The sequence below is a fragment of the Myotis myotis genome, unplaced genomic scaffold (assembly GCF_014108235.1).
Source record: "Myotis myotis isolate mMyoMyo1 unplaced genomic scaffold, mMyoMyo1.p scaffold_m19_p_17, whole genome shotgun sequence".
In the NCBI taxonomy this organism is placed as follows: domain Eukaryota; kingdom Metazoa; phylum Chordata; class Mammalia; order Chiroptera; family Vespertilionidae; genus Myotis; species Myotis myotis.
In genome coordinates this window covers 9,901,322-9,927,827 of record NW_023416321.1, presented here as the reverse complement: position 1 = coordinate 9,927,827, position 26,506 = coordinate 9,901,322, and the positions used below count along the sequence as shown (strand labels likewise).

The 26,506-nt window shown below is 44.1% G+C and overlaps 1 protein-coding gene across 1 annotated transcript in view; it reads left to right on the top strand.

The window, feature by feature from the left end:
- Positions 1–26,506, top strand: part of SKAP1 (src kinase associated phosphoprotein 1) — a 256,606-nt gene that overhangs the window by 200,122 nt on the left and 29,978 nt on the right. Inside the window, exons 5-9 of the mRNA XM_036339230.1 lie at positions 10,390–10,467; positions 11,449–11,532; positions 14,482–14,606; positions 16,936–16,999; positions 19,290–19,490. Coding sequence (XP_036195123.1) covers positions 10,390–10,467; positions 11,449–11,532; positions 14,482–14,606; positions 16,936–16,999; positions 19,290–19,490 — 552 coding nt within the window. The remainder of the gene's footprint in view (positions 1–10,389; positions 10,468–11,448; positions 11,533–14,481; positions 14,607–16,935; positions 17,000–19,289; positions 19,491–26,506) is intronic.

Here is a 26,506-nt window from a genome sequence, read left to right as displayed (position 1 = left end):
CAGAGAAGCCTGCATTTCGTGCTGCCTCTCCCGTCTGCTTTGTAACACCCAGGCAATTCCACAATTACAGTTGGCTTCCCAAAGAGACTTTCGCTCTTTTTTACCCCCGTAAAACAAATGAATCCGGAACCAGTCTACCTTAGCCATCCAATATGTGCCGTCTCTTTTGTTCATGAACAACCGTAAGATCATAAACCGGTCTGCCCCTATGACAGAGAGAAATGTTGGAAGGAAATGGGTTTCCATCCCAGGCTCCTAAGGTTCTATGCCAAACAATAACGAGGGAAAAATTATTCAGCTAAACGTACCTGACGTGCGTTGGCATCCAATATGCCACCCTCCTGGCCAGGCATTATTACTTATATACCTGCCTCTGCAAAGGACTGCTCAGAAGAGCTACCCTACTTTCATCAGACATACATTGTAGGGACTTTTAAATAAACGTCTATAGAAATACAGAGCTGCGTGTCTTCTAAACTTGGCTATTTCATCCGTCTGTACCAAGCACCGTGCAGCAAAATGGATGTGCCTTCAGCTTCCTACAGCCCTGGAAAATGAGCCAGACCACTTAACAATAAATGGTGGTTGGTTCAAACACACATGACTGGTCTAGTGGAGAAGAAAAGAAAGTTGAGCTTAATGAAGTCCAGTGTCTGTGTCCCTGCGCTTGGACAGGAAAGGACGAGTGTTTTATAACTGTTTATTGGAGTTAATGGTAATAAATTCCTCACTTGTGATGCATTAACTTTAATGTTTTCATTACGTGGTGATTTAGGTTTTCCCTTTTCACATTGTAAATCATGTCGTCCCAGTAGCAGAGCAGGTCGGGTGCCTGCCATAATGTTCAGAATGCTCAATGGGGAAAAGAATGCGCTCGCTCTCTCTCTCGCTCTCCCTCTCTCTCTCTCTCTCCCTCCCTCTCCCTTTCTCTCGCTCTCGCTCTCTCTCTTCAGCACTGTGCGACAAAAGATACGTTGCCTCATCCGATTGGCTACTTTCTAAGTCAGCAATAAAGACAGACAGACAGATGCATCTGACAGCAGCCTACCAGATTGTGACAGGGCCTACTTCAGATCCTAGGGATGGACGGTCTCCATAGTAACTTTCCAAATGTACTTGGTACTGAAGTCTTTTTTTGTTTTTTCTTTTTCTTTTTGGTGTTTGTGTGTGTGTGTGTGTGTGTGTGTGTGTGTGTGTTTCCATTTGCTGAGTGTGAGCCCTTGGTTAATGAGCTGTGCAAATAGATATTGAGATTTAGTGTTTTTATTTTGCAATTACAGACTCGATTTGGTTGGAAACTTTTGGGTCTAGATACATCACCCTCATTTTTCCCCTCTCTGATTTTTTTTCCTTGCAAAGTTTGACTTACTTCAGACTTTCATTCTGTCAAATGAAACAGAAGGATCAAGTAAGATTTTAAATCTCAAATGCCCTCAGGTTCCTTATGGGAGCCTTCATTTTTCTGTCTCCGATTCCATACTGCTGCACAGGGACACCCGGGAGCCGGCTGGGAGTGAGGTCTGGTTGGGGAGTGGCACTTTGTCCAGTAGATGACACATGCCAGGTCAAAGCCACATGGCTAAGGGCATTGCATTCCCATCAAGCTCTTCCTGATGGGGTAGGCGAGCTCTCATTAGATCACCCACCCTGAAATACCCCCGGAGAATCACGATAATTAGTTCCCGAGTCTTCTTTTTTATTTTCTGCTTTGTTTGCTTTAACAGTTTTTGTTTTGTTTTGTTTTTCATGCAGTGCTCTGATGATATCTGAATGTCCTTAACTAGAGAGACGGGGAAGATAGAATTATTATCATTCTCTTCCTCCTTGAAATCTTTTGGTTTGGAGAGTAACTAAAATAGAGACGCCAGGATTCTGGTACACTGGTCCCCACATTGTCTTCACCGGCAACACTGTTAAGTGCTCAGACACACGTAGGATATTTGCATACAGGATGCAAATAAGTGTACCTGTGTGGGCTCAAAGAGAAATAAAAGAATAAGGCTGGGGCAACGCCATGAGAAGAGATCAAGTTCTCAGCCACTCGAGGTCTGTAGCTCAGAAATTGCTATCAACAGCTGTTTTCTGAAGAGTATTCAGTTATTCGTTTCAGTTGTCGGAGTTTGGCTCAGCCCTTTGTCCATTTATGGCTTCTTCTGAACCCCCTCCTCTGATGCTTTCCTGAAGATACATAAGGTCTGAGGGGAATAGAATTGGTGTCTCACTGAGGCTGTGAAATAGGCTCAGAAATTTAGTTCTCTGCAATTGGGGTTCATAGTCTTTTTTCCTAAAATTTCCCCCCAAATCCTCCCAGCCCTCCTCCTATCATTCTCAGTACCACTGTTATTCATCCTGACTTCCGCACTCCCCACATCCTCCTTGCTCTCTTGTCTAACGCTTCCTTTCTTTCCCTTCTTTAATTTCTTATTTCACATTACCAACCTTAAGATTAAAAGAGTGAATATACAGCAGAACAGAAATTGCTGTTTGTGGCTTGGGTAAAAATGATTTATCTAACAAATATTCACTCCCATATTGCCTTCTTAGATCACAAGTCCCATTAGGCTAGAAGTGGTTTCAGTTCAGTTTAACAAACATTTATTGGGCACCTACTGTGCGTACTGTGCCTTTAGGGATAAAGAAACAGGTATACGGCCCCGGCCGGTTTTGCTCAATGGCTAGAGTGCCAGCCTGTGGACCAAAGGGTCCTGGATTCGATTCTGGTCTAGGGCACACTCCTTGGCTGCAGGCTCCTCCCTGGCCCAGGCCCCAGTAGGAGCTGGTGCAGGAGGCAACCAATTGATGCCTCTCACATCAATGTTTCTCTCTGTCTTCCCCTCTCTCTTTCACTCTCCCTACACATCAATGGAAAAATATCCTCGGTTGAGGAGTAACAGCAATAATAGTAATAAATAAGTAAAGAAACAGGTATACGAATAATGAATTGCATTGCCCTCTATGAAAGGGACCAGATTTCCCAGTGGCAGCTTTTCTTTCAGCTTCAAGAAATTAAATCATTAGCACCAAACTCCTTAGAGTTTATACTATGTATATTTTAGGGAAGGATTCTTATTCTAAAAGTAAAGTATCCAAAATCTCCACCCTTTAACTCAACACCTTAAACTAATCAAAAGATACCACTGCGTCATATACCATGATTGAGAATCAATGATTATTATATTGAACTAGAGTCCTGGTGCACGAAATTCATGCACTCGGGGCGGGGTTCTCAGCCCGGATTGCGAGAGGGCACAGGCCAGGCCGAGGGATCCCACTGGTGCACAATCGGGGCTGGGGAGGGACACAGGAGGTTGGCCAGCCGGGGAAGGACCACAGGAGGGCTCCAGGGCATGTCTGGCCTGTCTTACTCAGTCCCAATCGGCTGGACCCCAGCAGCAAGCTAACCTACTGGTCAGAGTGTCCCCCCCAGTGGTCAGTGCATGTCATAGTGACTGGTCACCTGGTTGACTGTCTGTCCCCTGGTGGTCAGTGCACGTCATAACGAGCAGGTGAGCAGCCTTAGCATATCATTAGCATATTACACTTTGATTGGTTGAATGGATGACCGGACACTTAGCATATTAGGCTTTTATTATATAGGATTAGTTATGCTTTACGATTAACTACTAGTATTTACACCCACCAGATTCCATTCTTACCATTGATTAAGGAGCTGGACGTAGTGTTGTAGAAGTTTTCGTGCCTAGAGTCGGAAAGACTTTCTTCTAATCCTGTCATTTTATAAGCAAAAGCCCACTGAGAGTGAAGACCTTGGAGACTTCTAAGGCCACAATCCTATTCACTTAGTGTGGTTCTCTTTGTTGGAACTAGAGCCTTCATCCTCCATGAATATTCATGGTTTCAGTATGTTGCCTTGCAGCTTGGCATTACTGATTGAGTGTTTTATGAAAAGAATCCAACTTGGATATTTGGCTTAACTTTTTTCTTTCTTTTTTAACCAATGCATCTTCCTTAAAGAGTAAGCAAATCAGGTCCAAGATGCCTGTGTGAGGCCTCCGCTGGAACAGGGCTTCATTTTTCTAGATCTCACTCTGTGTCAGAAGAGGTTTTATAAACTTTGGTGACCAAGCGGCATTTTTTAGAGAGCTCCAGGTTGCTTCCGCTTGTATTTTCTTTGCCCTGCGTATCCTTCGATTACATTATCATTCTTTTATTTTGCTCTGCATATCTGTTGACCTCTTGCACTTCACACAGCCTCGCCCTAGAAAGCAATTCCACAGATAAATCAGCCAGCACTTTAAAAAGTAAATAAGCAATACAAGATCTTAAAGTAATTTTTGACATCAAGTATGAGAATAACCATACATCGGTCTGTTTCTTTTTCCTTATAGAAGTGGGGTCTCTTTTGTGGGAGAGTGAGGTGGGAAGACCCTATCTTTCCTCAGCCTTTTCTGAGTGTGTCCCCTCAAGTGAAGCTCAGGGTGGTGGAAGGCTCATGGGCTTTGGTAGCCAAGCAACCTTCGGCAAGTCCCTTCGTTTCACTGCGCTTCCGTTTCCCAGTCTCTACAGTAGAGCTGATGGTGTCCTCACAGGGTTATCACGGAGCTCAAATGAGACATTAAAATGTGGATTAAAAACTTGTTCTTTATTTTTTACCATTGTTATTAAGATATGCAGATAGGCGAGTTATAATCATTTTGTTCAATGATCTGCTTTTCTTTCTTAGTACTATTGGCCTAGACTCTGTCATGTATTTTCTTTATCTTCAGTATAACAAGATCTCTCCCACAGATTTTTTTAACACTGTTTGGTCTGTTACCTGGATTAATAGATTTTTTTTTTAAGACCTGAAATAATTGGAGGGGCAATAAGAATCCATCAGGATCTCCTGAATGCCATCTTCTGCGTTGGTTTGCTACCTACAAATGTGTTATTTCTACCATTCGCAGATGTCTGTCAGTCTAGCTCCAACTGCGCCTGTTTTGTTTCCTAGCTTCTTATGTCACAGCTTGTTAAAGAACTTGATTAAGCACATTCTGTTCGCTCCTTTCCTTTCATCTGCGATTCAATATATTTCTCCGTGAAATTAAAGCTGAGTGGTTTCTATATCTTTGAAACTTTTAGATCCTAAGTCTATTATTAATGATTTAGAATTTTTCACCACATGTGTGTTGGTCTAAGTTCCTTAATAAGTGAAGCAAAATGACAGAACACTGCTTGACAGACACCTCAAGCTGTCATTTATTGACTGACTAGAGGCCCAGCACATGAAATCATGTGCGCGTAGGGTCCCTAGGCCTAGCCTGCAAACAGGGCCGCCTTCTGCTCGCTCGCCAGTCCCCAGTCCTGCCCCGCCACCGCCGCCACCCACCCGGTTCCCCTCGCCAATCCCCAATCTCGCTCCGCTGCTGCCACCCACCTGATTCCCCTTGCCAGTCCCCAATCCCACCCCGCCACCACCCACCCCGGTTCCCCATTCGCCATCCGGCAATCGGAGCCTGCAGGCCAGGGAGGGAGGGACTGAGAGGTGATCAATGCACCTTATAGCAACTGGTCGAGCGGTCATTCTGGTCATTACATCGTTATGGTCGTTGGGCTTTTATTATATAGGATTCCTGAAAATTGAGGAAAAAGGCAAAAAGTAACCCAGAAATGCAAGAAGCTAAGGCAAAACAGTAATGAACTTATTAAAGAAGGCCACAGAAACAAAATACAAGGAAGAGGGTTTCATGAACAGATTTAGGATCCACAAACAGGAGAATACTATCCACGCAGCCCACCTGCCCGTTCCCCTTTTTGTGCCTTTGAAACACTGTGAAGTGTGTGTGTGTCACTTGTCTGCAGTGTGCACACACCAGCGATCTGTAAGTGAAGTGGACTTGCAAATGGAACGTGACCGTTCCCAGCCTTCAAATATTAGGTTTTCTCCCACCTCATCCACCCAGCTCCCCGGGTCCTTAATCATGGGCACCTGAGTGAAGGCCCCTGGTAAACGTCACCCTGCCTGAAATTCACCCCCGGAAGCTATCAGTCTACAGGCTGGATGGAGTTCATTTGGTCCCTTTTTTCCAAACAATTGAGAAGAACTTGAATTAAAAGGAAAGGGGAGGATGGGAGGAGAAGTCCATCATTTAAGGTGGGGACTTGAACAAAATATTCTTCTTCTTTTTAATTACCGATTTTCGTTTCAGTTGAGCTAGCAAGAGACCAAACCAGCTACGTATAATGAAGTTCGCAAGCACCTGGTTTGTCCCGCAGGCGCGGCAGCCTTTTCGCAGTGGAAATGGTGTGGCCTCCTGTACTATCAGCCTTGTGCTGTGGTGTTGCCAACTGATTTCTTCAATTCTCTTTTCTCAGTGGGCTAGAACGCAGCTGGTTAAATAGGCCGTGACTCACATAAGCTCCCGTGTCTTTTTTATTGGCTGTTTTATGGAAATGTATCACATGCTAAAGGGTCCCCATTGTTGTTGCTGTGAATAGCTGAGTGAGGAGTCACGTTTAGCACTGAGAGATGGAATCCCACTCTGTCGGTTTTTTATTGCAGAGTTGGGGAAGGGTGGGATACGGGGTTTAAAGGAATCTGGGTGAGGAGAGAAGCATGTCTGAGAATTTCTTTTATCTTTATCTGCCATGGAAGTTGGGTGGCCATCACTTCTGGGTAACACACTGCTCTGTTGATCTTATCTGTATGGCCCCACATCATTCAGCTAAGTGAATCTTTTCTTTCTATAGGCTGTTCTGACAGTTTTCGTTAAGTGTCGTGGTAGAGAGAGATTATGACACTAATGTAATTCTGTTTTATGCTGATATAATGTGATACACCCTAAGGTTTATCCAAGAGGGCCATTCATTCCCAATAAATCTAAATCATTTCTTATCTTTTTTCAGGTAATGGACAAAAAAAAAAAACCTCGATTTTTAAAAAATTGCATATTTAAATATAAATGTTTCTGCGTTAAAATAGCAATTATTTATGGCTTCTTCCTATTTTTATTATCTTCCTGCAAGGCATTTACATACTTGTATTCTGCATTAAGTAACTCTGCAGATCTGTTCACTTGCCAGTAGGTGTCAATTCGGACCTACAAGACTCCTCCTGTCTCATCACCCCAGGACGGGGGCTAACGTGTGCACCCTCAGGGTAATCAGTTCTCCATCAGTAGGACCCTGAACTGACACTGAAAGAGGAGATGGCTTGATTGCCACAGTGGCGCCCCACTTTGGTTGTCTAGATCAGTGGTTCTCAGCCTTCTGGCCCTTTAAATACAGTTCCTCATGTTGTAATGTAAATATCTGATATGCAGGATGGTCTTAGGCGACCCCTGTGAAAGGGTCATTTCTACCTCCAAAGGGGTCGCGACCCACAGGTTGAGAACCGCTGGTCTATATTTATCTGATAAGCCATGGAGCTGATGAAATAGAGCTCACAGTCAACTTCACATCGAGAACAACTCTGTTATTGTGCAGCGCCCTGCCACATGGAAAACGATCAAAAGAATAGAGATGGATTTTATTTGGTTTCCTCATTTTTTTCCATAGCCATTCCAAACGTCACCTGTAATCCCGTGTTCCCCACTTCCCACAGGAGAAACCAGGCAAGAGAGTTCATCAGTACAGAGTCCCTCTAATAAGAAAGCAGCCTCACACATCTCACAAAATACTGCAGTTTCCAGCTGTTACTCTCCAGAATCTTGTTGGTAAACGACCAAGAGAGGAAATTCGGCAACTCATTCAGGGCCCGATTGTAGAACGCCAGGTGTGACGTTGGGGAGGGAAGGCGGTGACGGTGCTGTCTCTAGTCTCCCAGAATCGGCGACTTGAAGTCCAAGCATCTCTGCTGCATGATGTCTTTGTTTTCTTGGTGGCGGCATTCTTGGGTTTCGGTTGGTGGGGAGAGAAAAGCCTCATGCTGATAATGTACTGAAAGTAAATGAAATTAAATAAGCGAAGCAGTGCTCATCACTACTTCCTTCCCCCCTGGGTAATTCAATTCAAGCTCTCTCTCTGATGGCAACTCACAGGGACTGTCTCCGTCACCCCGCTGGGGCCTGGAGTCTTAACATCTAAATAAAAGTTTCACTCAAGCATTTTTTATGCTCCTGCCAGCAGGACCAGTGAGCTGGTGTGGGCACATTAATGTAATATTCATACTCACAGACTCTCCCCGCACACAAGGCACTGTCTTCCCATTTTCATAATTATAGATGTTCCATAAAATGGCATTGAGATTTGCATTTTTAAAAGGAGGTTTGGAGTCTAATAGAACGTTTAACGTGTCTTTTATGATTCAGACTCTCGGCATCTTTAACAGGTAGCTGGGTCTCTTAAGTTTAACAAGACCTTAAAAGAAAAAAAGGAAAAGGTAGGGGAAACCCATGGGATAAAGAGATGGATACTTCAAGCTTAGGCGACCCTGTTTTCCTTATCTCCTGTGTTTTTTCATTTAATGTTTAGGCCTCTAGGAGCAATTTTTTTATCGCACTGCAAAGGGGATAGGCTCTGCTTCAAAGGGCCTTCTCAGGCGTACGGCTCCTCACCCCATCCTCAGTAGGATCTGTTTCTGTTTTCTTGGAGAGCATCTTCAAAGACATAATAGAATTTTCAGAGAGGTGGGAGAAATGAAAGGGTCCTAGACAAACAAATTTTCCTTTGTTGCTGTTAATCTCTTGCGTGCACCCTGAGACTTCTCTGGGAGGATTTAGAGCAGCCACAGTGTTTGCTAACTGTAAAACACACAAATCCGAACAGTCCGTAAACAAGGAAGTTGACAATGTGGACAAATAGGCATTTAGACATACTAAAAAAGAAAAAAAAGAGAAGCTCTTCTGATTCATGTGTTTAAAACTAAGCTTGGGACAGCTTAGAAGCAAGTGGTAATTTTAGCTACATTTGGCATTGTCTGAAAATGTTATTTTTAAACAAACAGTATGTAAAGCACTGAGCAAAGTAGCCATCACTGGATAAAAGTTAGTTATTGTAAGAGATATTTTTAAAAATAGTGTAGTTGAAAAAAAGTATTCCACCCAACAGTCTCAAGATATTGCATAGGCTGTGCCTTACTTTGGTTTGTGTTTTGTTTGCTTTCTAAATATTTTAAGGCAAACGAAAAGAGAATTGGGTTTGGGGACTAAAAGAATACATATTAGGACTACACTAACCCACCCCTTTTATTTCTCCTAATTAAGAAATATAGAATTATATTTTTTAAAGAGTTTGGGGGGGGGGGTTGTTGTTGTGTTTCTTCTTTTTTATCCTCACCCGAGGATATGTTTATTGATTTTAGAGAGAGAGGAAGGGAGAGAGAAAGAGAGAAACAGCAATTAATTGCCTCTTGTACACACCCCAACCGGGGATCGAACCTAGGTAAAGTGCCTGCAACTAACTGAGCCATCCAGCCAGGGTTCACTTTATTTTTTGAGGAGTAAATTTCTTCCCCTTTGTCTCTGTTCTTTGCCCCTCCCTTCTATAAAATAAGTATAAACTCCGATGGTGGAAGATGAATCAGGATCTTGACTTTTCAATAAATTTGTACCTAACCAGGCTAATCGAAAGCCAGGAATGTTAGCAGCATGCAATTAAAGGCTGATGTCAGCCCTAACCGGTTTGGCTCAGTGGATAGAGCATCGGCCTGCAGACTGAAGGGTCCCAGGTTCGATTCCGGTCAAGGGCATGTACCTGGGTTGCAAGCACATCCCCAGTAGGGAGTGTGCAGGAGGTGGCTGATCGATGTTTCTAATCTCTATCCCTCTCCCTTCCTCTCTGCAAAAAAATCAATAAAATATATTTTTAAAAAATAAAAATAAATAAAGGCTGGTGTCAGTTTCAGGATCTTCTCTTCATAAAAGCTTCCACCATTCTTAGACTCCTTCCCATACTTTGACAAAATCAGGATTTGGCAGTCATTGCCAAGTTCAGCTTGCATAACCCTTCTTTGTATGAACTTAATAAAATGTATGTTCACTAAGGTGGCTGTTTGCTTAAAATAAAAAAAAAAAAAAATGTGTGTTTATTGCTCCTGAGGTGACTGTGTTCATGGTGAACTCTCACTCATTCAGGCTTGTCTGTGCTGGTGACTGTTCATTTGACTGTTGATTATCTCAATGTGGATTAACCGATGTGGAGCTTATATCCACAGCTCATTCTTCATTCTCTGGAGTCCTTTTCTGGCCAATGAATACATATTTAGGCTACCTCCCCGTGCACAAACGAATGTATGTTTAGATCATTTTAAGTAATTTTAGCCTTAGATATACTTGGTAAGAAAGAAAATTTACTTTTTTCCCCCAGTCATTTAGAAGTTGTTTTATTTTGTGCTGTGTTTAAGCAGTTGTTCTTCTGTACCCCTTCGTTAACGTAGACTGTCGAAAGCAGCCTAAATAGATGAAAATTCTGTCAGGTTTCAATAAAGCATTTTGCTGTTGTTCCTTTTAGGAATGGAAGACTTCCCAAGAGGAGCTCAAGAGCTTGATAACATCATCAAGCAAGGATACTTGGAGAAGAAAAGTAAAGGTAATGATCAGACCCACCAATCTCAGCATTCCAGGAAGGGAAGGGAAATGAGGAAAAGAGGGCTGGCACAGCAGGTGTCTTCTCTGGGCCCAAGACTGTGTTAAGTAGGTGGAAGGCAAGAGGAAGGGAAGGAAAGAAGTCGGTGTGTAGGCTAAACAGAGATGGCCCCAAGTCCTCAGCAGGTTGTGAGCTTCATCAGGAAACAGACTGGATCTGCCTTGCTCACCTGGTATACAATAGGTGCTTAATAAATGCTTGTTGAATGAACAAATGAATGCTATTCTTGTTCTCATCTCTCAGTGTACTCCCATGAAGAATGAAACTATGTTGCCTAGAGTAGCGGTTATCAACCTGTGGGTCGCGACGCCTTTGGGGGTCGAACAACCCTTTCACGGGGGTCGCCTAAGACCATTGGAAAACACATATACAATTACATATTGTTTTGTGATTAATCACTATGCTTTCATTATGTTCAATTTGTAACAATGAAAATACATCCTGCATATCAGATACTTACATTAAAATTCATAACAGTAGCAACATTACAGTGATGAAGTAGCAACGAAAATAATGTTATGGTTGGGGGTCACCACAACATGAGGAACTGTATTAAAGGGTCGCGGCATTAGGAAGGTTGAGAACCACTGGCCCAGAGCATCATTTTGGTTTGCTAAAAGGCAACACATAAAGATACCATGGAGAATTTGAAAAGTACAGGGTAAGATTTGAAGCTGAAATAAAGGAAGATAGGCAGCTGTCAGGGGTCAGAGCTGGCAAACCCTGTTTAGAACTTGGACCTCTGACTGCACAAGGACCCTGAGTCAATATGGGATAACCTGTAGGAGTGAACGGGAGGGTTTTCCAGTCCATTAACCTGGGAAATAAAACAATAATACACTGGACTGTGTGTGGTTAGGTTTTACGGACTCTTCGGTGATTGTAGTTACCTGAATTTATGTCCCTGACTGCTGTTCCATTTAGATCCCAGTTTCTTTGGATCGGAGTGGCAGAAGAGATGGTGTGTTGTCAGCAGAGGCCTCTTCTGCTACTATGCTAATGAGAAAAGTAAGTGTTCTTCATGTGCACAGCAGCGTCTCACTCCTGGATGCAAACACTCCGTAAATTCTCAAGCACTTGGATCTCAAGACAGCAATCCTTAACTAACACCCACAAAGGGGCCTGCTTGGGAAAGGAACAGGCTTGAGTAAATAATACCTTGCCTATCACCAAACACTCAGATGCCAATTTAGAATTGATGTCCCCGTAAACACTAGGATCTTGTGGTCAGCATGTCGAAGCCTTATCTTTTATTATGACTAATAACATTATCAAGGTTGAACACTTTGGCATTTAAAAAAAAAAAAAGAAGAAGAACCTCAAACTCTTAATAATGTAATTAAAATTTGAAAATAAATTAACTCTGAGAAAGATTTAAACAGCTGACCAACGGCCCAGAAATAGAACCTTCAAGTCCAAACTCTCTAAGAACATGTTTCAAACTTTATTCTACGGACTCCTGGGAAGTAATCCAGTGGACACCCCTGGAGCCATGGAGTGTTGGAACCCACATGGCCGCTGTGCCCAAGAGACACCCTTCGGGCAGATGGCAGCCACAGCAAAGTGTTGACTCAGGCCAGAGCAGCTTCTTAATCAGCCACCACTGGCTCAATCAAGCACAACACTCATAAGCTATCCCTGGAAGAACTCCCATCCATGCTCAACACAGTTGCTTAATTAGTGAGAAGGAGTAGAAAATATAAGCACAAATTGGAGGCAGCCACAAATCTACACAGGCTAAAAATTATCATTTTAGGTGAATGCGAACTTGCAAATAGGATATCCTCGTACAGAGTCAGGCTGTCCCAGGAGTAACCCAGAAAGCAAGAGGGAGACGAAGTAAAGCAGAACATCAATTCTTTGGGGGGGGGGGGGGGTTGGGGCGGGGGGAGGCGGGTTTCCTTCTGCTCTATGGCCTTGGTACAGAGGCCAATGACCCAGAGTAAATTCTTCCTTTTCCTTCAGATCATTTCCTGTTTCTCCACTCTCCCTTCTTTCCCAGGCTTATTCCTCCCCCAATGCCTGGATATCCAGTCTAAGACATAATCAGATTTTACCCCATTGCCTTTGATCTTCCTGCACCTTTGGCACTAAGGTAGCAGAAAGGACTGGAGTTTTGCTAAATGACTTGGAATCCTTAAGATTTGCCCTCGGGCTTTGAGGCAATTGTCTCACCTTGCCTCTCTGCCTACTACTGCAAGTATCACTGACCTTCATCTTGGGTTCACCATCTCAGATTTTTCAGGGCCTTTCCATCTAGGGGTAAAGTGTGAAGCCCTGCTTAGAAATGATAGCAGCATACCCCAAAAGCTGAGTAACAAGTCCCCTACCCAAACTCCAGCCCACTCTCAAATCCACCGACCACAATTTCTCCCCTGAATTCTTTTTTTTTTTTAAATATATTTTATTGATTCTTCCCAGAGAGGAAGGGAGAGGGACAGAGAGCCAGAAATATCGATGAGAGAGAAACATCGACCAGCTGCCTCCCGCACACCCCCCACTGGGGATGTGCCCGCAACCAAGGCACGCGCCCCCGACCGGAATCGAACCTGGGACCCTTCAGTCCGCAGGCCAACGCTCTATCCACTGAGCCAAACCGGTCTGGCAATCCCCTGAATTCTTGGCTTACAAGCCAGCCAGGGGTGATTTTCTTACTTTAAACCTTCAAACTAATATAACATGTAGGTCTTTGTGAAAGTGTTCGTCCTTCCCCTTGCATTTAAGTAAGCGGTTGGCATATCTGAATAGAAAACCAAGTATCGTGTTCATTCGTTCGGAATCCTTTACACTCAAGGTGAGCGGGAGAACAGGAGCGAGAGACTAGGAGACTTTTATTGACCATTTTGCTGTCAGGGTGAAATAAAATCTGGTGACCGAAGAAACAACAAAACATTTTAGTGGCCAGTTAGAACAAGGAGAGATACTTTAACAAAAAAGATTCTGGTGTCAGAAAGCACTGTTGCATGGCTCCCTTCTCGCCAGTTACTTCTTATGGTGCCCAAGACGTTTTCTTAGTAAATACAGAGTGTTTTCGTATTTTTTTTTTTTAACCGGGGAAGGACAGAATCTTTTTCTTTTCTTTTAATTATTGTCAGTCCACTGCCATCCTCCTCCTCCTCATCATCATCAAAATGTCCTTATTAAGCAATTCATTCCACATGATACAGAACGCAGAGCATCACCCAGACACTGTGGTGCCTGTCCTAGGCATTCTGCCTGAACACATCGCGAAGACACAGAATTCTTGGGAACCACTTCTTCCCCTCCTGTTTCTAATATTTTTTTCAAGGGAGTGACAGGCAGGATACTGTCTCCTTCCTTTCACGTCGGGTCTTTCGCCTTTTATCTCCTTCCTCAACATCTGATGATATTCAACATTACTCTGCTACTTCCCAATTTGACCTCTTGGAAGGAGGATGAAATACTGAGTTTTAATTACTCTCCCTCTAGCATAAATCCCCACCCGGCCAGTAGGAGGGGGAGAACAGGTTAGCCCACAGGCTGCATAGGGCATAGGAGGAGATCCTGGGAACTTAGAATGCCCCCTGCGCTGCCATCCCTCCCCTCAAATGTGAGCTCTGTTGGACCTGATAATCATGTTTCATTTCTATAACAGCCTTCAAGAGCCTCACGTTTACAGCCACGCTCTCCCTGCTGTAATAATTCCTTCTTTCTGTTATTATAGATCTCTTAACATTCTAATAAATTCTCTGTCTCCGTTGTGCTCCTTTGGCAACATAACCTTTCCTGTAGCATTTCCCTAGCTTGGCAGTGATGCCTGCCTCGCTGTCGCAGTAGCCTCTCCTTAAGCTTCCCTAAAAACCTTTCCTTGACTCATGTGGTTCCTCAGGGATGTAACAGCTGCTTCTGTGCTTTTATTTTACATACCAGAGAAGATGCCTTTCCTTGGCAGTTGCGTCTCTCTCTAGGGGTACAGAGAGCTTTCCTGTCTTGCAGGCAAGCAGCCCAAAGGGACCTTTCTCATTAAGGGCTACAGCGTACGAATGGCCCCCTACCTGCGAAAAGACTCCAAGAAAGAATCCTGCTTTGAACTGACCTCCCAGGATAGGCGCAGCTATGAGGTAGGATGAACCAAGGAGATGGATGGTGGTCCTCCTTCCTGTTGCAGGTTCCTTCCATGTTGCATGTGAGCTGGGGTTGCTATGCTGGATTTCATCCTTTCTCTGTTACCTGCTCATTTTCTACTCAGACCTTCTTTCTTGACAGGTCGACATCTTTGCTGTGTTATGCCCTCCCTTCTCTCCTGTCGGCTGCCACTCTCATCCTAGATACTGCCTCCGCCTGGCTTCTATCTCTTCATCACTCCTCTTCTTGGCCTTACTCCATAGGTGAGAGTCTTGTCATCTAATTAGATTGCAGCACACAATCTAATTCCTCATTCAGAGCCTCTAATTTCATGGCTTTAATTCCCATTCTGTTTTGCAATGGATTATCTTCACTTTTTTCCTTGAAATCCAGAAAAAGAAAAATCTGACTGTCGAGTGAAAACTACTTTATTTTCCCATATTCGTCTTGCTAGCCAAAATAATCTTCCTGTGTGTAGATGCACTGCATCTCTTTGGATGATTCCTAAGAAATTGGTGACAATGATTACTGAATAGTAATAGTGATAACTGAGGGGGTAGACCTAGGTGGGGGTAAGAAAGATTTGTTCTTCACTGTATTCATTTTTAATATATTTTGATATAATATGTAATGCATTTATAGCCTGTTACAAAATTTTTAAAGCAATAAAAAATGTCTGACTATGAGAATATAGTGATTTTCAACAAAAAATGTATTTGTGCATATGTATATACATATTTCCTTCTTGTTGGTAATTTTTATCTTATCACAATTTTTATGACAACAGTTTAGAAAACCTTTAACTAACTTGTGAAAAAGAGAAAAACCATGCTAAGGTTAATATTAACCACTTATATAAACCTTTGACTCCAAGTTTTTGTCAACATTCATCCTTTTATGTTTCTACAGTATCTTAACCCTTGTTTTGTTAAATGACCTAGGTCTTCATTATATGATTTCAAATTTTTTTAATTTAAACTTTTCTATAGAATCATTTATAGATATATATATATAACACAGATGTATGCACTGGGTATGTTTCTAAGTTATTTTTATTATTCAGCGCTGATAGTGCCTTATTCAGATAAAATTTATATGACAAATCTAAATCCATTTCCCTAGACATTTTTTTATACAAATGTGTTTTTAAGAAACCAAGAATGACAATGTCTATTAATAAGTACTAAGCAGGAATGTAGGTTTCGTATACAGCACATATCTTTGTCTTCCCCTAATGGCCAGATAATAAAAATGTTTTCAGGAACATTCATTTCGAGTTGATTCATTTAAAGTAAAAAATTACTCAGGATTGATGCCTGACTGGCCTGTTTTGTGAATCAGAATGTAGAGTTTGTTTACTTCTTCTTTTCTTTGGCCCATTGAGTCCAAGTCATTATCATGGTCTGTGGATTCTTCTTCTACAATATCCTTTGGATCTTTCCCTTCTTATTTATTCCCGCAGCCATCACAATAGTTAAGTCCTTATCACTTCACCCAGAGGATTAGTTAAATAGCCTTCTAGTTGGTCTTCCAGCTCCAATTTCTCCCTATTTCAATCCCTTCTATACACAACTAGTGAGTCTCCCATTCCTTTTGCTAGAATTTACAGTGGCTTCCTAGTGCCTACATTTTAAGTCTGCACTCCTAGTTTCATCAACTCTTCTCTGGCCCTCAACCCTTTATCGGTTATTGTTCTCCCTTTCATCAATAACCCTTTCGTCGGTTATTGTTCTCCAGTCAGGTTTATCTGCCTACCTTCGCCATACGCGATGGTCTCATTCCTAATCTTTTGCACATGGTTTTCCCTTCCTAAACTGTCCAACTCCCTCCACCAGTTTTCAACAACTCCTTTTAAAATCCAAGCAGACCAGCATTACCTCAACAAGCTTCCCTGCTTACCCTAGGCAACAATGCTCCCTGTCTCCTCTCAACATCCAGCTGTTATCAAATGCTCCTACTTTATCATGTTTCCATTTCAAGTGTGTATGTTGTCTCCATAACTGAAGTCAGGAATTTGGGGTTGCTTTTTTCCTGTAAACTTTTATCAAATAAATGTCTGATGAATGAAGAGGTAATCAAATGAATACACATGGACATGAATTCTGGACTCAAAAAGCTGTCAACATTGGCTATACAAAATTGCTAAAGGGAAAAATCACTTTGAGTATTTTGGTCTTTTTTCAAAATATTAAGCAGGCAGACAATCCTAAGCTTTCAGCATGACTCTATAACATGACTCACAAGTTCCCCCCACCGTGAACCCCCCAATAGGATTCATGGAAATTTTAGTGAAGGTGATAAATTAACTCACTAATTTTTCTCTAGTTTACAGCTACCAATCCTGCTGAAGCCAGAGACTGGGTGGATCAAATAAGTTTCTTGTTAAAGGGTAAGTACCATTATTATAGACACAGTACTTGAGTGGGTTTGCAGTTGAAGTTCTGTGGCATAAACAGAATCCACAGGCTTCAATATGTGTTTCTTGCTACCTGTTCCCCCTTTTACCTTCCCGACCACATCCCTTATATCAGCGGTTCTCAACCTGTGGGTTGCGACCCCTTTGGCGGTCGAACGACCCTTTCACAGGGGTCGCCTAAGACCATCCTGCCTATCAGATATTTACATGACGATTCATAACAGTAGCAACATGACAGTGATGAAGTAGCAACGAAAATCATTTGATGGTTGGGTCACCACATGAGGAACTGTATTGAAAGGGCCAGAAGGTTGAGAACCACTGGCTTATATTATAATAACAAACTGAGCCCTATATAAATGAGAAGATAAAGAAACCATCAACCTGGAGATGATATCTTTCTAGCTCATCCACCTACCTACAGACAAGTCTGTAATATTCATAATCACTAGAAAAGGAGATGTTGATAACCAGCTCAACTCAATTTCGTGTTTCATGATATCAAACTTAAGTCATCTAGATGCAATTTAGATCCAAAATCTTCTTGTTTTGGTCTTAGTAGGAAGAAAAAACCTAAACTCAACGAGGTGGCCTTCAACAACATTGGACATTAAAAACAAATCGCTACTCCCAGCCCACAATAAAACGCTCCTTGCTTTATGACTGGAAGAGTCCTACCTGAAGATGTTAGATGACTGCTCTTAGAGTACCCTCTGCTGGCCAGCCTGCAGGCACAGCAATGACCGTGGCCCAGGAGGCCTTGTCTGGGAGTGGCCTGGCAGGTAGAAGTAGCCAACCTTCAGATGACCCTCACAGTGGTGTACATCATGGCAGGACCCTGACTCCACAGACAGAAACATCACCTTTGTACATGGTCCACAACCTAGGGAGAAGTACGTCAACCTAAAAGCATCCAACCTTTCATCTCTGTGTTGTTGTTTTTTTAATCTGCTATAAGATTTTATTGTTGATAAAAAGAAGGAAGCACCAGAGCTTTAATTACAAGAATTGCCTGTTTTACTCAGTTTATGCTTTTGCTATCACAAAAACAAACTATTGCCTCTACCAAGAGCATCACGTATAATAGACTGGAACTAGGCAAACATGAACATTGATGGCGAGACTACAGGGTACACTCTCATCTAGGTGCCTTAGATTTATGCATGTAATATACCCCTAAGTGTGTAAACCTCAATAAAACTCAAAGCAGCTTTATTGAGCTGTACCCTGTGGTACTTTCAGAATTCCACATTGAAGAAATTATTCATTCCATTTTATTTTAAAACAAACAAAATAATAACATATGGTTTAAGCCACAAATGTGTCTTTGATCCCTTCCCCATATGAGGTGGCACCAGAATTCAGATGGAAATTGTTTCAAAATCTTTATTAAAAGCCTAATCAAGCCAAACAGTTTTATTGTGTTTTGAAATGAACATCGGATGTCTCTCCATCCTTTCCTTCCCTAGAGGACCCTGGCGGCACTCGCCCATCCTGCAGAGGTCCCTCAGCAGGGTTCCGGGGAGCACTCTGTACTACACATCAGAGAATGAACCTTCCCAGTTCCCTATTAAAATAAAAATCCAATCTGCCTCCCCTGCCCTGGGCTCCCCGGTGCTGTGTAATGGCTCAACATCTCCTATGCCGTGACCCACTTTAAGGTCAGCCAGACTGTACAGTTGCAAAAGGACATGGCAACCACAACACTAAGCCGTTTCATTTGGTCTTGTATTGCTGTTATATTTCTTCCATATTCCCGCTTTCTGTTCCTCTCCCACTTTTGCCTTTCTCTACCAACAAGCTTGTCTGAAATTCTGCAGTGAGTTCTACGGAAGCCACTGTCGTTCCCCCAGCTCTATGCACCCTGGAGAGCCACAGGCCATCACTCACCCTTCCGGTTTTCTACTTGACGAGCAGTGCGTGGCCTGCTGGCATCTCCTCTTCTGGCCTATTTTCTTCCCTGTACCTCGTGCGCTCATTCGCACACCCATACTTTCCAGGGCTGCTTCATCCTGATCAAGCTTTATTGCAGGGAAGGATTTATGTTGATGGTTTAAACCTGATGCCGTGCTAGTCTGGCCTTTTCTGTAGATTTCCTGCCACCGAGGCCCACATTAGAAATAATAGCACTTAACCTAGCGTTTCATTTTCTTTTGACATGTTTTATTCTCAGTCCGCCTCTTCCTTCTCCCTCTTTCCCCCCCCTGCCTTATTCTTTTCTTTTTGTCCCTAACTTGATTCATTCTCATCTCTACCTTGGCAGATCTGAGTTCCTTAACCATTCCATGTGAAGAGGAGGAAGAAGAGGAGGGAGAGGACGAGATGTATGATGATATCGATGGCCTTGACTCCCAAAATTCAGGTCCCCAGCGCAGACCCATTATCTTGCCTGGGAGTCTAGGACTAAAACAGCCCTCAGAGGAGAAAGAAGAAGAAGAAGAAGATATTTACGAAGTCTTACCAGGTGAGAAACTTCATCTTCTAATTATCTTCCTCGAGCTTCAGAAACTCCTGACCTGGTAGAAGAATATAAACTCTGGAAACTCCAGAGGAAGCCAACTCTCTAAAGGAGAGCATGTAGAGAAGCTTCCATGATTAGAAGCTCTCCCTTGCTCTGAGAGCAAGATGAATTGACCAGGGAGGGTCTTTCATCTGTCCCACGCGAAGTAATTTATCCCACATGTCAACAAAGTGAAAGAGCTAAGAGTATTTATGTTGGTTTTCATTGGTTTACTGTGAGTTTGGGGGTGGATCATCAAAACTCATTTCAACTTCTTTTCTGTGAGAATTGTGAGAATAATGGAACGTTGCCTCAAAGTGATGGATAGAGTAAAAGTCTGAAGGAATCTAGATAAATGCTGACAACCCTTTTCTGTAACCCAGTAAAGCCCCGCTGGAGCGCAACTCCTTATTACTTCGTTCAGATATAACCTGAGTCCAGTTGTGTCTCTTACAGATAACCCTCACGTGTCCCCCCTGCCCATCCTTACAGCAGGTCGACTGTCCATATTTCTTCCCTGCCAAAGGCATGATCACTGGCATCTCAAAAAAATGTAGAGTCATCACTGCTTCTGCAGAGCCCCTTCCTGTGGGGATCACAGCAGCTGTTGAACAGTGCAGAGCACAGTGGGGGTCAGACTGTAGAGAACCGAAGCCGGAGCCTTTTAATTGTGAGGTAGTTAGACGGCAGGAATGCTGAATCTTCAAGTCCATTCAGAAAGATGGCTCCTGTGGAAATTTGCCAGGCTCTGCTGAGAAATTCAAGTTAAGCCTGAATTTATAACAATGTAAACTTCAATCCCAGATAAACTTAGGAACGAAGGTGAGTCTAACAGTGGATCCCCTGAAGGCAAGGCTGGTTGCTAAAAGGCACCCTGAGTAAGCAACTGGTATTTCAGAGCTTCCTAAGACGAGGGTCGAACCCTGTCAACGCTGCGTTTGTCCCTCCCCTGGGGGAGAAGCCACGTCATTACTTCCTGAGTCAAGGATCAGGGCTGCGGCCACACATTTTTTCCTCGCTGGGACCTCACCCACCCGCCCGCCAGCCACCCAGCAAAGTCTACTTCTTCTCCTAGCACTTCCAGCCTCTGCCAGTCCCAACTTCCCCAGCCTTTTTGTTGTGTTTTATTATGCAAATGATATCTTGGTTGAGGTCGAGCCATTTCTTGTGTCTGAAGTTAAAAAAAAAAAAAAATGATAATTTCCTCAGCAAGTCATCGTCGTTAATGAAGTTTTACAAAAACAGATACAACCAAAGGAAAATAAAATTTCACAGGTGATAAATTTTTCCAATTTCCCTGGCAGAATTCGATAGGATTGTTAAATTAAGAGTGAAGGTGTCTGTTAGAAAGCAACGAGCAGTGATGGGTAATTTTATAGAGTGGAAAATTGAATCAAATTGCTACATTAAAACACAGCTCCTCTGAGAATCTTCCCTTTCAGTCTGCTCCATCGCAACAGCAGGGTGCAGAAACGGATCTAATTCACAGCGCTCCCTAAAAGGAGATGTACTCCCCAACTTGGCCAGAGTCTTCCTAGTGAGCTCATTTTCCACTCACTCCTGCCCAGGCTTGGGGAGATATCCGGGTGACGCTCTGCTTTGGGTTACAGCTGTGGAGGAGCGCTCGGAGAAAACCTCCCTGAATCACTCAGCCTCCGGGGAGCAAGGAAGGGCCTTTTCATGCACCGTGTTTAGTTCTCAAAGGAGCCAGGGAGGAGGGGGCTGATGGTCAGAGAGGGGGAGCAAAGAAGAGTTAAGGGACAGAACCCTCAGAAAATAATATGAGTGTTGGCTCATCACCTTACCCCAGGTGGGCCAGTGAATGTATGATTGACGTCTTAACCATCATCCTTCCCCTGCCTTTGAAATTCCTACCCTTCGCCAGTGTGGCACTGCCAAGCTACCAGGGCCTTCCCCCCAAAATGGCACCAGTCTGGATGTTGGCGTGGACTCCAAGGGCATGGAGACTGGTCTGCTTGCTCAAGAAAAGCCACCTACCCTCTGCTCACAAGTGTCCCTCGGGATGAGGACAGCTGCGCCGTGGGAGCACCAGGGTCTCTTTCTGCGGGTGAGGGAGACGGTAGCTGACTTGTTGATAAGTTTCCAAAGGACAGCGCTTGACGCAGTGAACAGGTTCTTTCCCAGAAGCCTCTTTCCATCCATCACAGTTTTCAGAGGTGGCATTAGAGGTGAAAATATATTGGCACTTAACTATACTAGGAATATCTCCGCCAGAAGTCTCCATCTACCCCACTCAGATTGTTGCTTCTGAAATCGCTGTTGGTTTTGCATGTGCCACACTACCAGTCCTGGAGGAACTGAGAGGGAAAGTGAGGGGCCCACCATTGTCTCCCCTCTGCCGGCATCCCCCAACACCGCCTACCAAGCAGCAGCATGTGAGAGACAGCATGGTATCTCAGACACAAGTACTGGCTCTGGCCCTCGCTGGTTTGGCTCAGTGGATAGAGCGTCGACCTGCGGACTGAAGGGTCCCAGGTTCGATTCCGGCCAAGGGCACATGTCCAGGTTGTGGGCTCGATCCCCAGTAGGGGGCATGCAGGAGGCAGCCGATCAATGATTCTCTCTCATCATTGATGTTTCTATCTCTCTCTCCCTCTCCCTTCCTCTCTAATAAGAAATATATTAAAAAATAAAGTACTGGCTCTGAGTTGGGTTGGACCTGCTCTGCCACCTGCTAGCTGTGAGGCCTGAAGCGAGCTATTTGCCCTTTCCCTGTGTGGCTTTCCCGTGTGTAGAATGGGGGTAAGAATAGTAGCTATCAAAACGGGACGCCATGAGAAGTCTAGCATCGATGTGTGTAAAACACTGAGGGCAGAGCCCTGGCATACAGCGAGCACTCAATAAATGCTGCCTATTGCTAATTTGGTGGTATTTAAATAGGAAGTGTTTCTTCCTTGAAGAGTTGAGGGGTGGCTAGTTCCCCACCTCCACCAACCAGACCTGAGACAGTCCCATTGGGCATCGTCAGCGCTAGGTAGGAAGCAGGTGACACTGCAAACCCTGAGCAGGTGGAATGCGGTGCACACCTTCTGCTCCGGCCCGTGCTCATGGCGAGGACAGGTGCTGGGTGGAGGGGCAGCCGACAGCAGCGTTGGATTGTGCTAACATCGCATCCCATCGATAGCGCACCGCTCACATTCGTCTCATTGTAATAAGTCGGTGAGCTTTGTGGCGACGATTTAGCATTGATGGTTCTGTCTCCCTCCTCTTTGGGATGGGGCCTTACACCAGCCTCACGGTGTCTGTGTTGGAGGCCTTCGAAGTGAGATCCCCCTCTGTCGGCTTGTTTTCCAGGTAGAAAGAAAAGTGCCTGTAACATACACCAAGGCCATACAAAAGCACGTTTTCCTAATCAAAATAACATACAGGTCCCCCAGTGAAAGGCACGACCTCACGTTAGTCGCGGGGCGATTAGCGTTTGCTACGCGGTACGCAGCCTCCTTCCCGTGAGAGAAAGCCAGGGCACGCGAGGTTTTCAGCCAAAACCACGGAAACGTTCATCCCGGATCATGTGGTTTCCAGGTTGGTATCCGGTGGGATTTCCGAGCATCCGTGTTGAGCATATGGGGGCCCTTGATTTTTAAGATCTCATTTGCAGCCGATTAAACTGCAGGGAACTACCACCAAGAAATGCTAAAGCAATATGTGGGAAGTGGCTGGCGTTTTCTGAGCCCGCTCTCACCCCTCCCTGAAATTATTTCACAGGCTAGCACAGGCCCAGCTCCCTGATTCCGGATCCCATAAAAGGACAACTTTTATCAGGTTTCTCTCTGTCTGGCCTCGATGCCAGAGCCCAGCCAGGCGCCTGAAACCACTGAAGGGCTATAATAACTAGGGCCTTGCCGCAGCTGCAGCGGCAACAGAATCCGGCTGTGTTCTCTAGAGAGATTTCAGGAGAGCAAACAAAAAGAGAGACAAAGAGCCTTCCTTGGGAATTTCTGTGCACATTCCAGTGCTGCCTGCACTGCCGCCGAGGGTTATGATAGACTCAGAAACCGGATTGCATTAGAATAAAGCATATAACTGGGTTTGGTGGGTGGTGGTGTTTTTTTAATTTGACTCTAATGGAAACAAGCATTCTGTGGAATTATTTTCCCCTCTGTAGCATTGTCCAAACCCACAGGAAGGGGAAGCAGTGATCATAGGAGGTCTAAGGAAAGAAAAAGGCAGACACCAAAAATACAAAGATTATGAAGAAAGCGGATTCCAATTTCATAGAAACGCAGCACTGCCGGGGGGGCGGGGGGGGGGGGGAACATCGGAGAAGAGTCAGCCCCGGCATCAAGCTCCCTCTGAGCTCCCTGGCCTTCTCTCTGTCACTCCGAGCGCACTGGGTCCCAGCCACACAGTGCTGGTTGGCCAGCGCCAAAACCGGAATCAGGCCGTTGTCTTCTCACTAGAATAACGCCCCCCTGATCCCGGCTGATGAAACCCGACACAATGTGCTCAAACGTGGTGTCTCCTCGTGTCTCCTCGGTGACCCAGCTGGAACTGAGTTCTGTGTTAGCCCTTAGCGCGGGGATGTGTCTCCAGGTCTTTCTTCCCCCAGTTAGTAGGTGCTCAATTATTACCTGTGAAATCGAGTTCAGAGCGTTCCAAGTATCGCAGTTAGCAGAAACTGAGCTTAATATCTTGCACATCAAGACCATAGCACAGAGATGGGAGGCAGATATTTTAAGGTAACCGTTGAGATTACCAAACACACACCAGAGAATTACGTGGGTTATTAGCATCCTGCTCGCATTTTCCATGCTGTCTAAAGAGGTGCAATCGCGTGCACGGATTTATAACATGGATGTGCACGCTGCGGAGTGGTTCCTGTTTCTGCTTTTCCGCGTGCTCCCTTTGCACTCCGAGGCTGGCTGCATTTCTGTTGCATCTGTCACCAGAGCACCTTGACATCTGGATGCACCTTGATCCCGCTGGCTTTTTTTTTTTTTTTTTTTTTTTTGTGAGCTTCTGCCACTTTGCTTTGTTTGGGGGAAATGAGCTCCCTCTTTCGGACCTAGTCATTTTTTGAATGTTTTTCCCTCTGCGTCGTTTGGGCCAGTGTCAGGGCGGCACTTCAGGAAGGAGCCAGGTGTCATGGGAAGCTGGCTCCTCTCTGTGCCTCCGAAGTGGTGTCGGCGTCCCGTTCCTTTCAGCCTCTCATCAGCGCCCCTGACATTGTGCCAAGAGCGTTGATTGAAATCAACTCTCTGGATACTGGTGCTCATTTGTGACGCCCCGTGGTTCTCTGACATGTTCACACCGTTAACAGGATCTTCCTCAACTGTTTTCCCAGTTGAGATGAGATATTTTGGAATCAAGTAGAGCATTTAATGTAATAAGTGGACAATAATCTTTGGAGGTTAATTTGTTTAAAACCTATGTAAGGTTGGGGTCCCATATGCCCTGTTAAGAGCCAGGACCATTATCATCTACCACTGTTTAAAGTTGAGCTAGCACATACATTTTAATTCTCTCTTAAATGAAGATGTATTTCAGTAGATGTAATGCTAAAATGCCTAGTAGTATTCTTTAAAGAAGTACCATAAGGTCTTTAGCCTAAAAAAATATTTTTAAATAATATCTTTTAAATTAAAACCTCACCTGACAGATGAATAAAAATGAGAAATTGGGCAGTTTAACCCACCCTCTTCTGTGAGCATATACTCCTGCTGCCATATCATCGGTTTTCTTGGTTTGGGGGTTCAAAACGTAGCAATTTGATTTCGTTGAAGGAGGGAAGGTGCTAAGAGGTGTGACCTTCACTCCCAGCTGTGGAGGGCACTTTCCTTCACTGTGGGACGGGACCCCCAGACTCGCTGAAAAAGCCACAGAGACACAGCACCCAGCTTCTCACATCAGCAGCGGGGCTTCTTGACTTGAGCCCACTTTCAGCCACCTGGGAAGGACAGCATTAGATAGGACAGAGGTGGGGATGGGAGCTTCCCCCTTCACGCCTGTCACCGCAGAGCTCAGCCATGGTGGGGAATGATACAGAAGATCTAGGGCCAGCTTCCTGCTTGCTTTCTCGGTGACTCCATGGCACAATGGGAATCAGAATATCTGGTCTGGAATGGAACCGCACAGAACAGATTTTTATTTTTTCCATTCTCGTTTCATGACTAGATTAAGTGCTATTGCCCGAAAGGATAAAGGAATCAAATTTTAGTTTTCATTTTTATCATTGCAAATACATTTACATTCTCCTATTTTACAAATGCAAAGAGCAGGCAAGCCACTTTCAATAATTTATTTTAAAATCAATGCTAATGAGGTTATGTCTCGTCAGTGGCCGAGTTTTACAATAAAGTCTGATTTATTTAGAAAAGATCTTCGGTGTAGCTTCCCATCTAATGGTGGTGGGAAGGAGGTGGAGTCGCAGGCACGGTGACCCTCCAACTTCGGATCCAATTTGTAATTCACAGCGGAGATCTGACCCAATTTACATTGATTAGAATTGGGAGGAAGAGACATCTGCGCACAGAGAGCAGAGGTAGGATAAACGCGCTCTGCAAAAGTGCCTAAGCACAGCAGATTATTGAGCTTTGTGACTGAGTTGCCTGATAGCAGCAAAAGAGCTGCTCTCTGTCCAAATTATTGTGCATCTCTAACACCGAGGGTGTACCAACTCTTCTTCTAAGAGTTGTTTTCAATCCTGTGAAATTAGTCCCGTGTCAAAAAGCAAGAGCATCATAGCAGAGAAGGAAGGAAGTGGGCAAGTAATAAGTCAGTGTGCAAGGAATGATGTTTAACGTGACTTATTTTGTCACCATCTATTTCTGATATTTGATTTCACTCTTCCAATATCTCACGTCTTTATTCCTAATGGCGGGGTGTGGGGAGCACTACAGGTGGCACTAGGAAAGTTCTGCTACTTGGTCATACATGGAGATAAGAAGAATTGAGTCAAAGTATCTTGTAGGGTAATATGTGTGTGTGTGTGTGTGTATGTGTGTGTGTGTGTGTGTGTA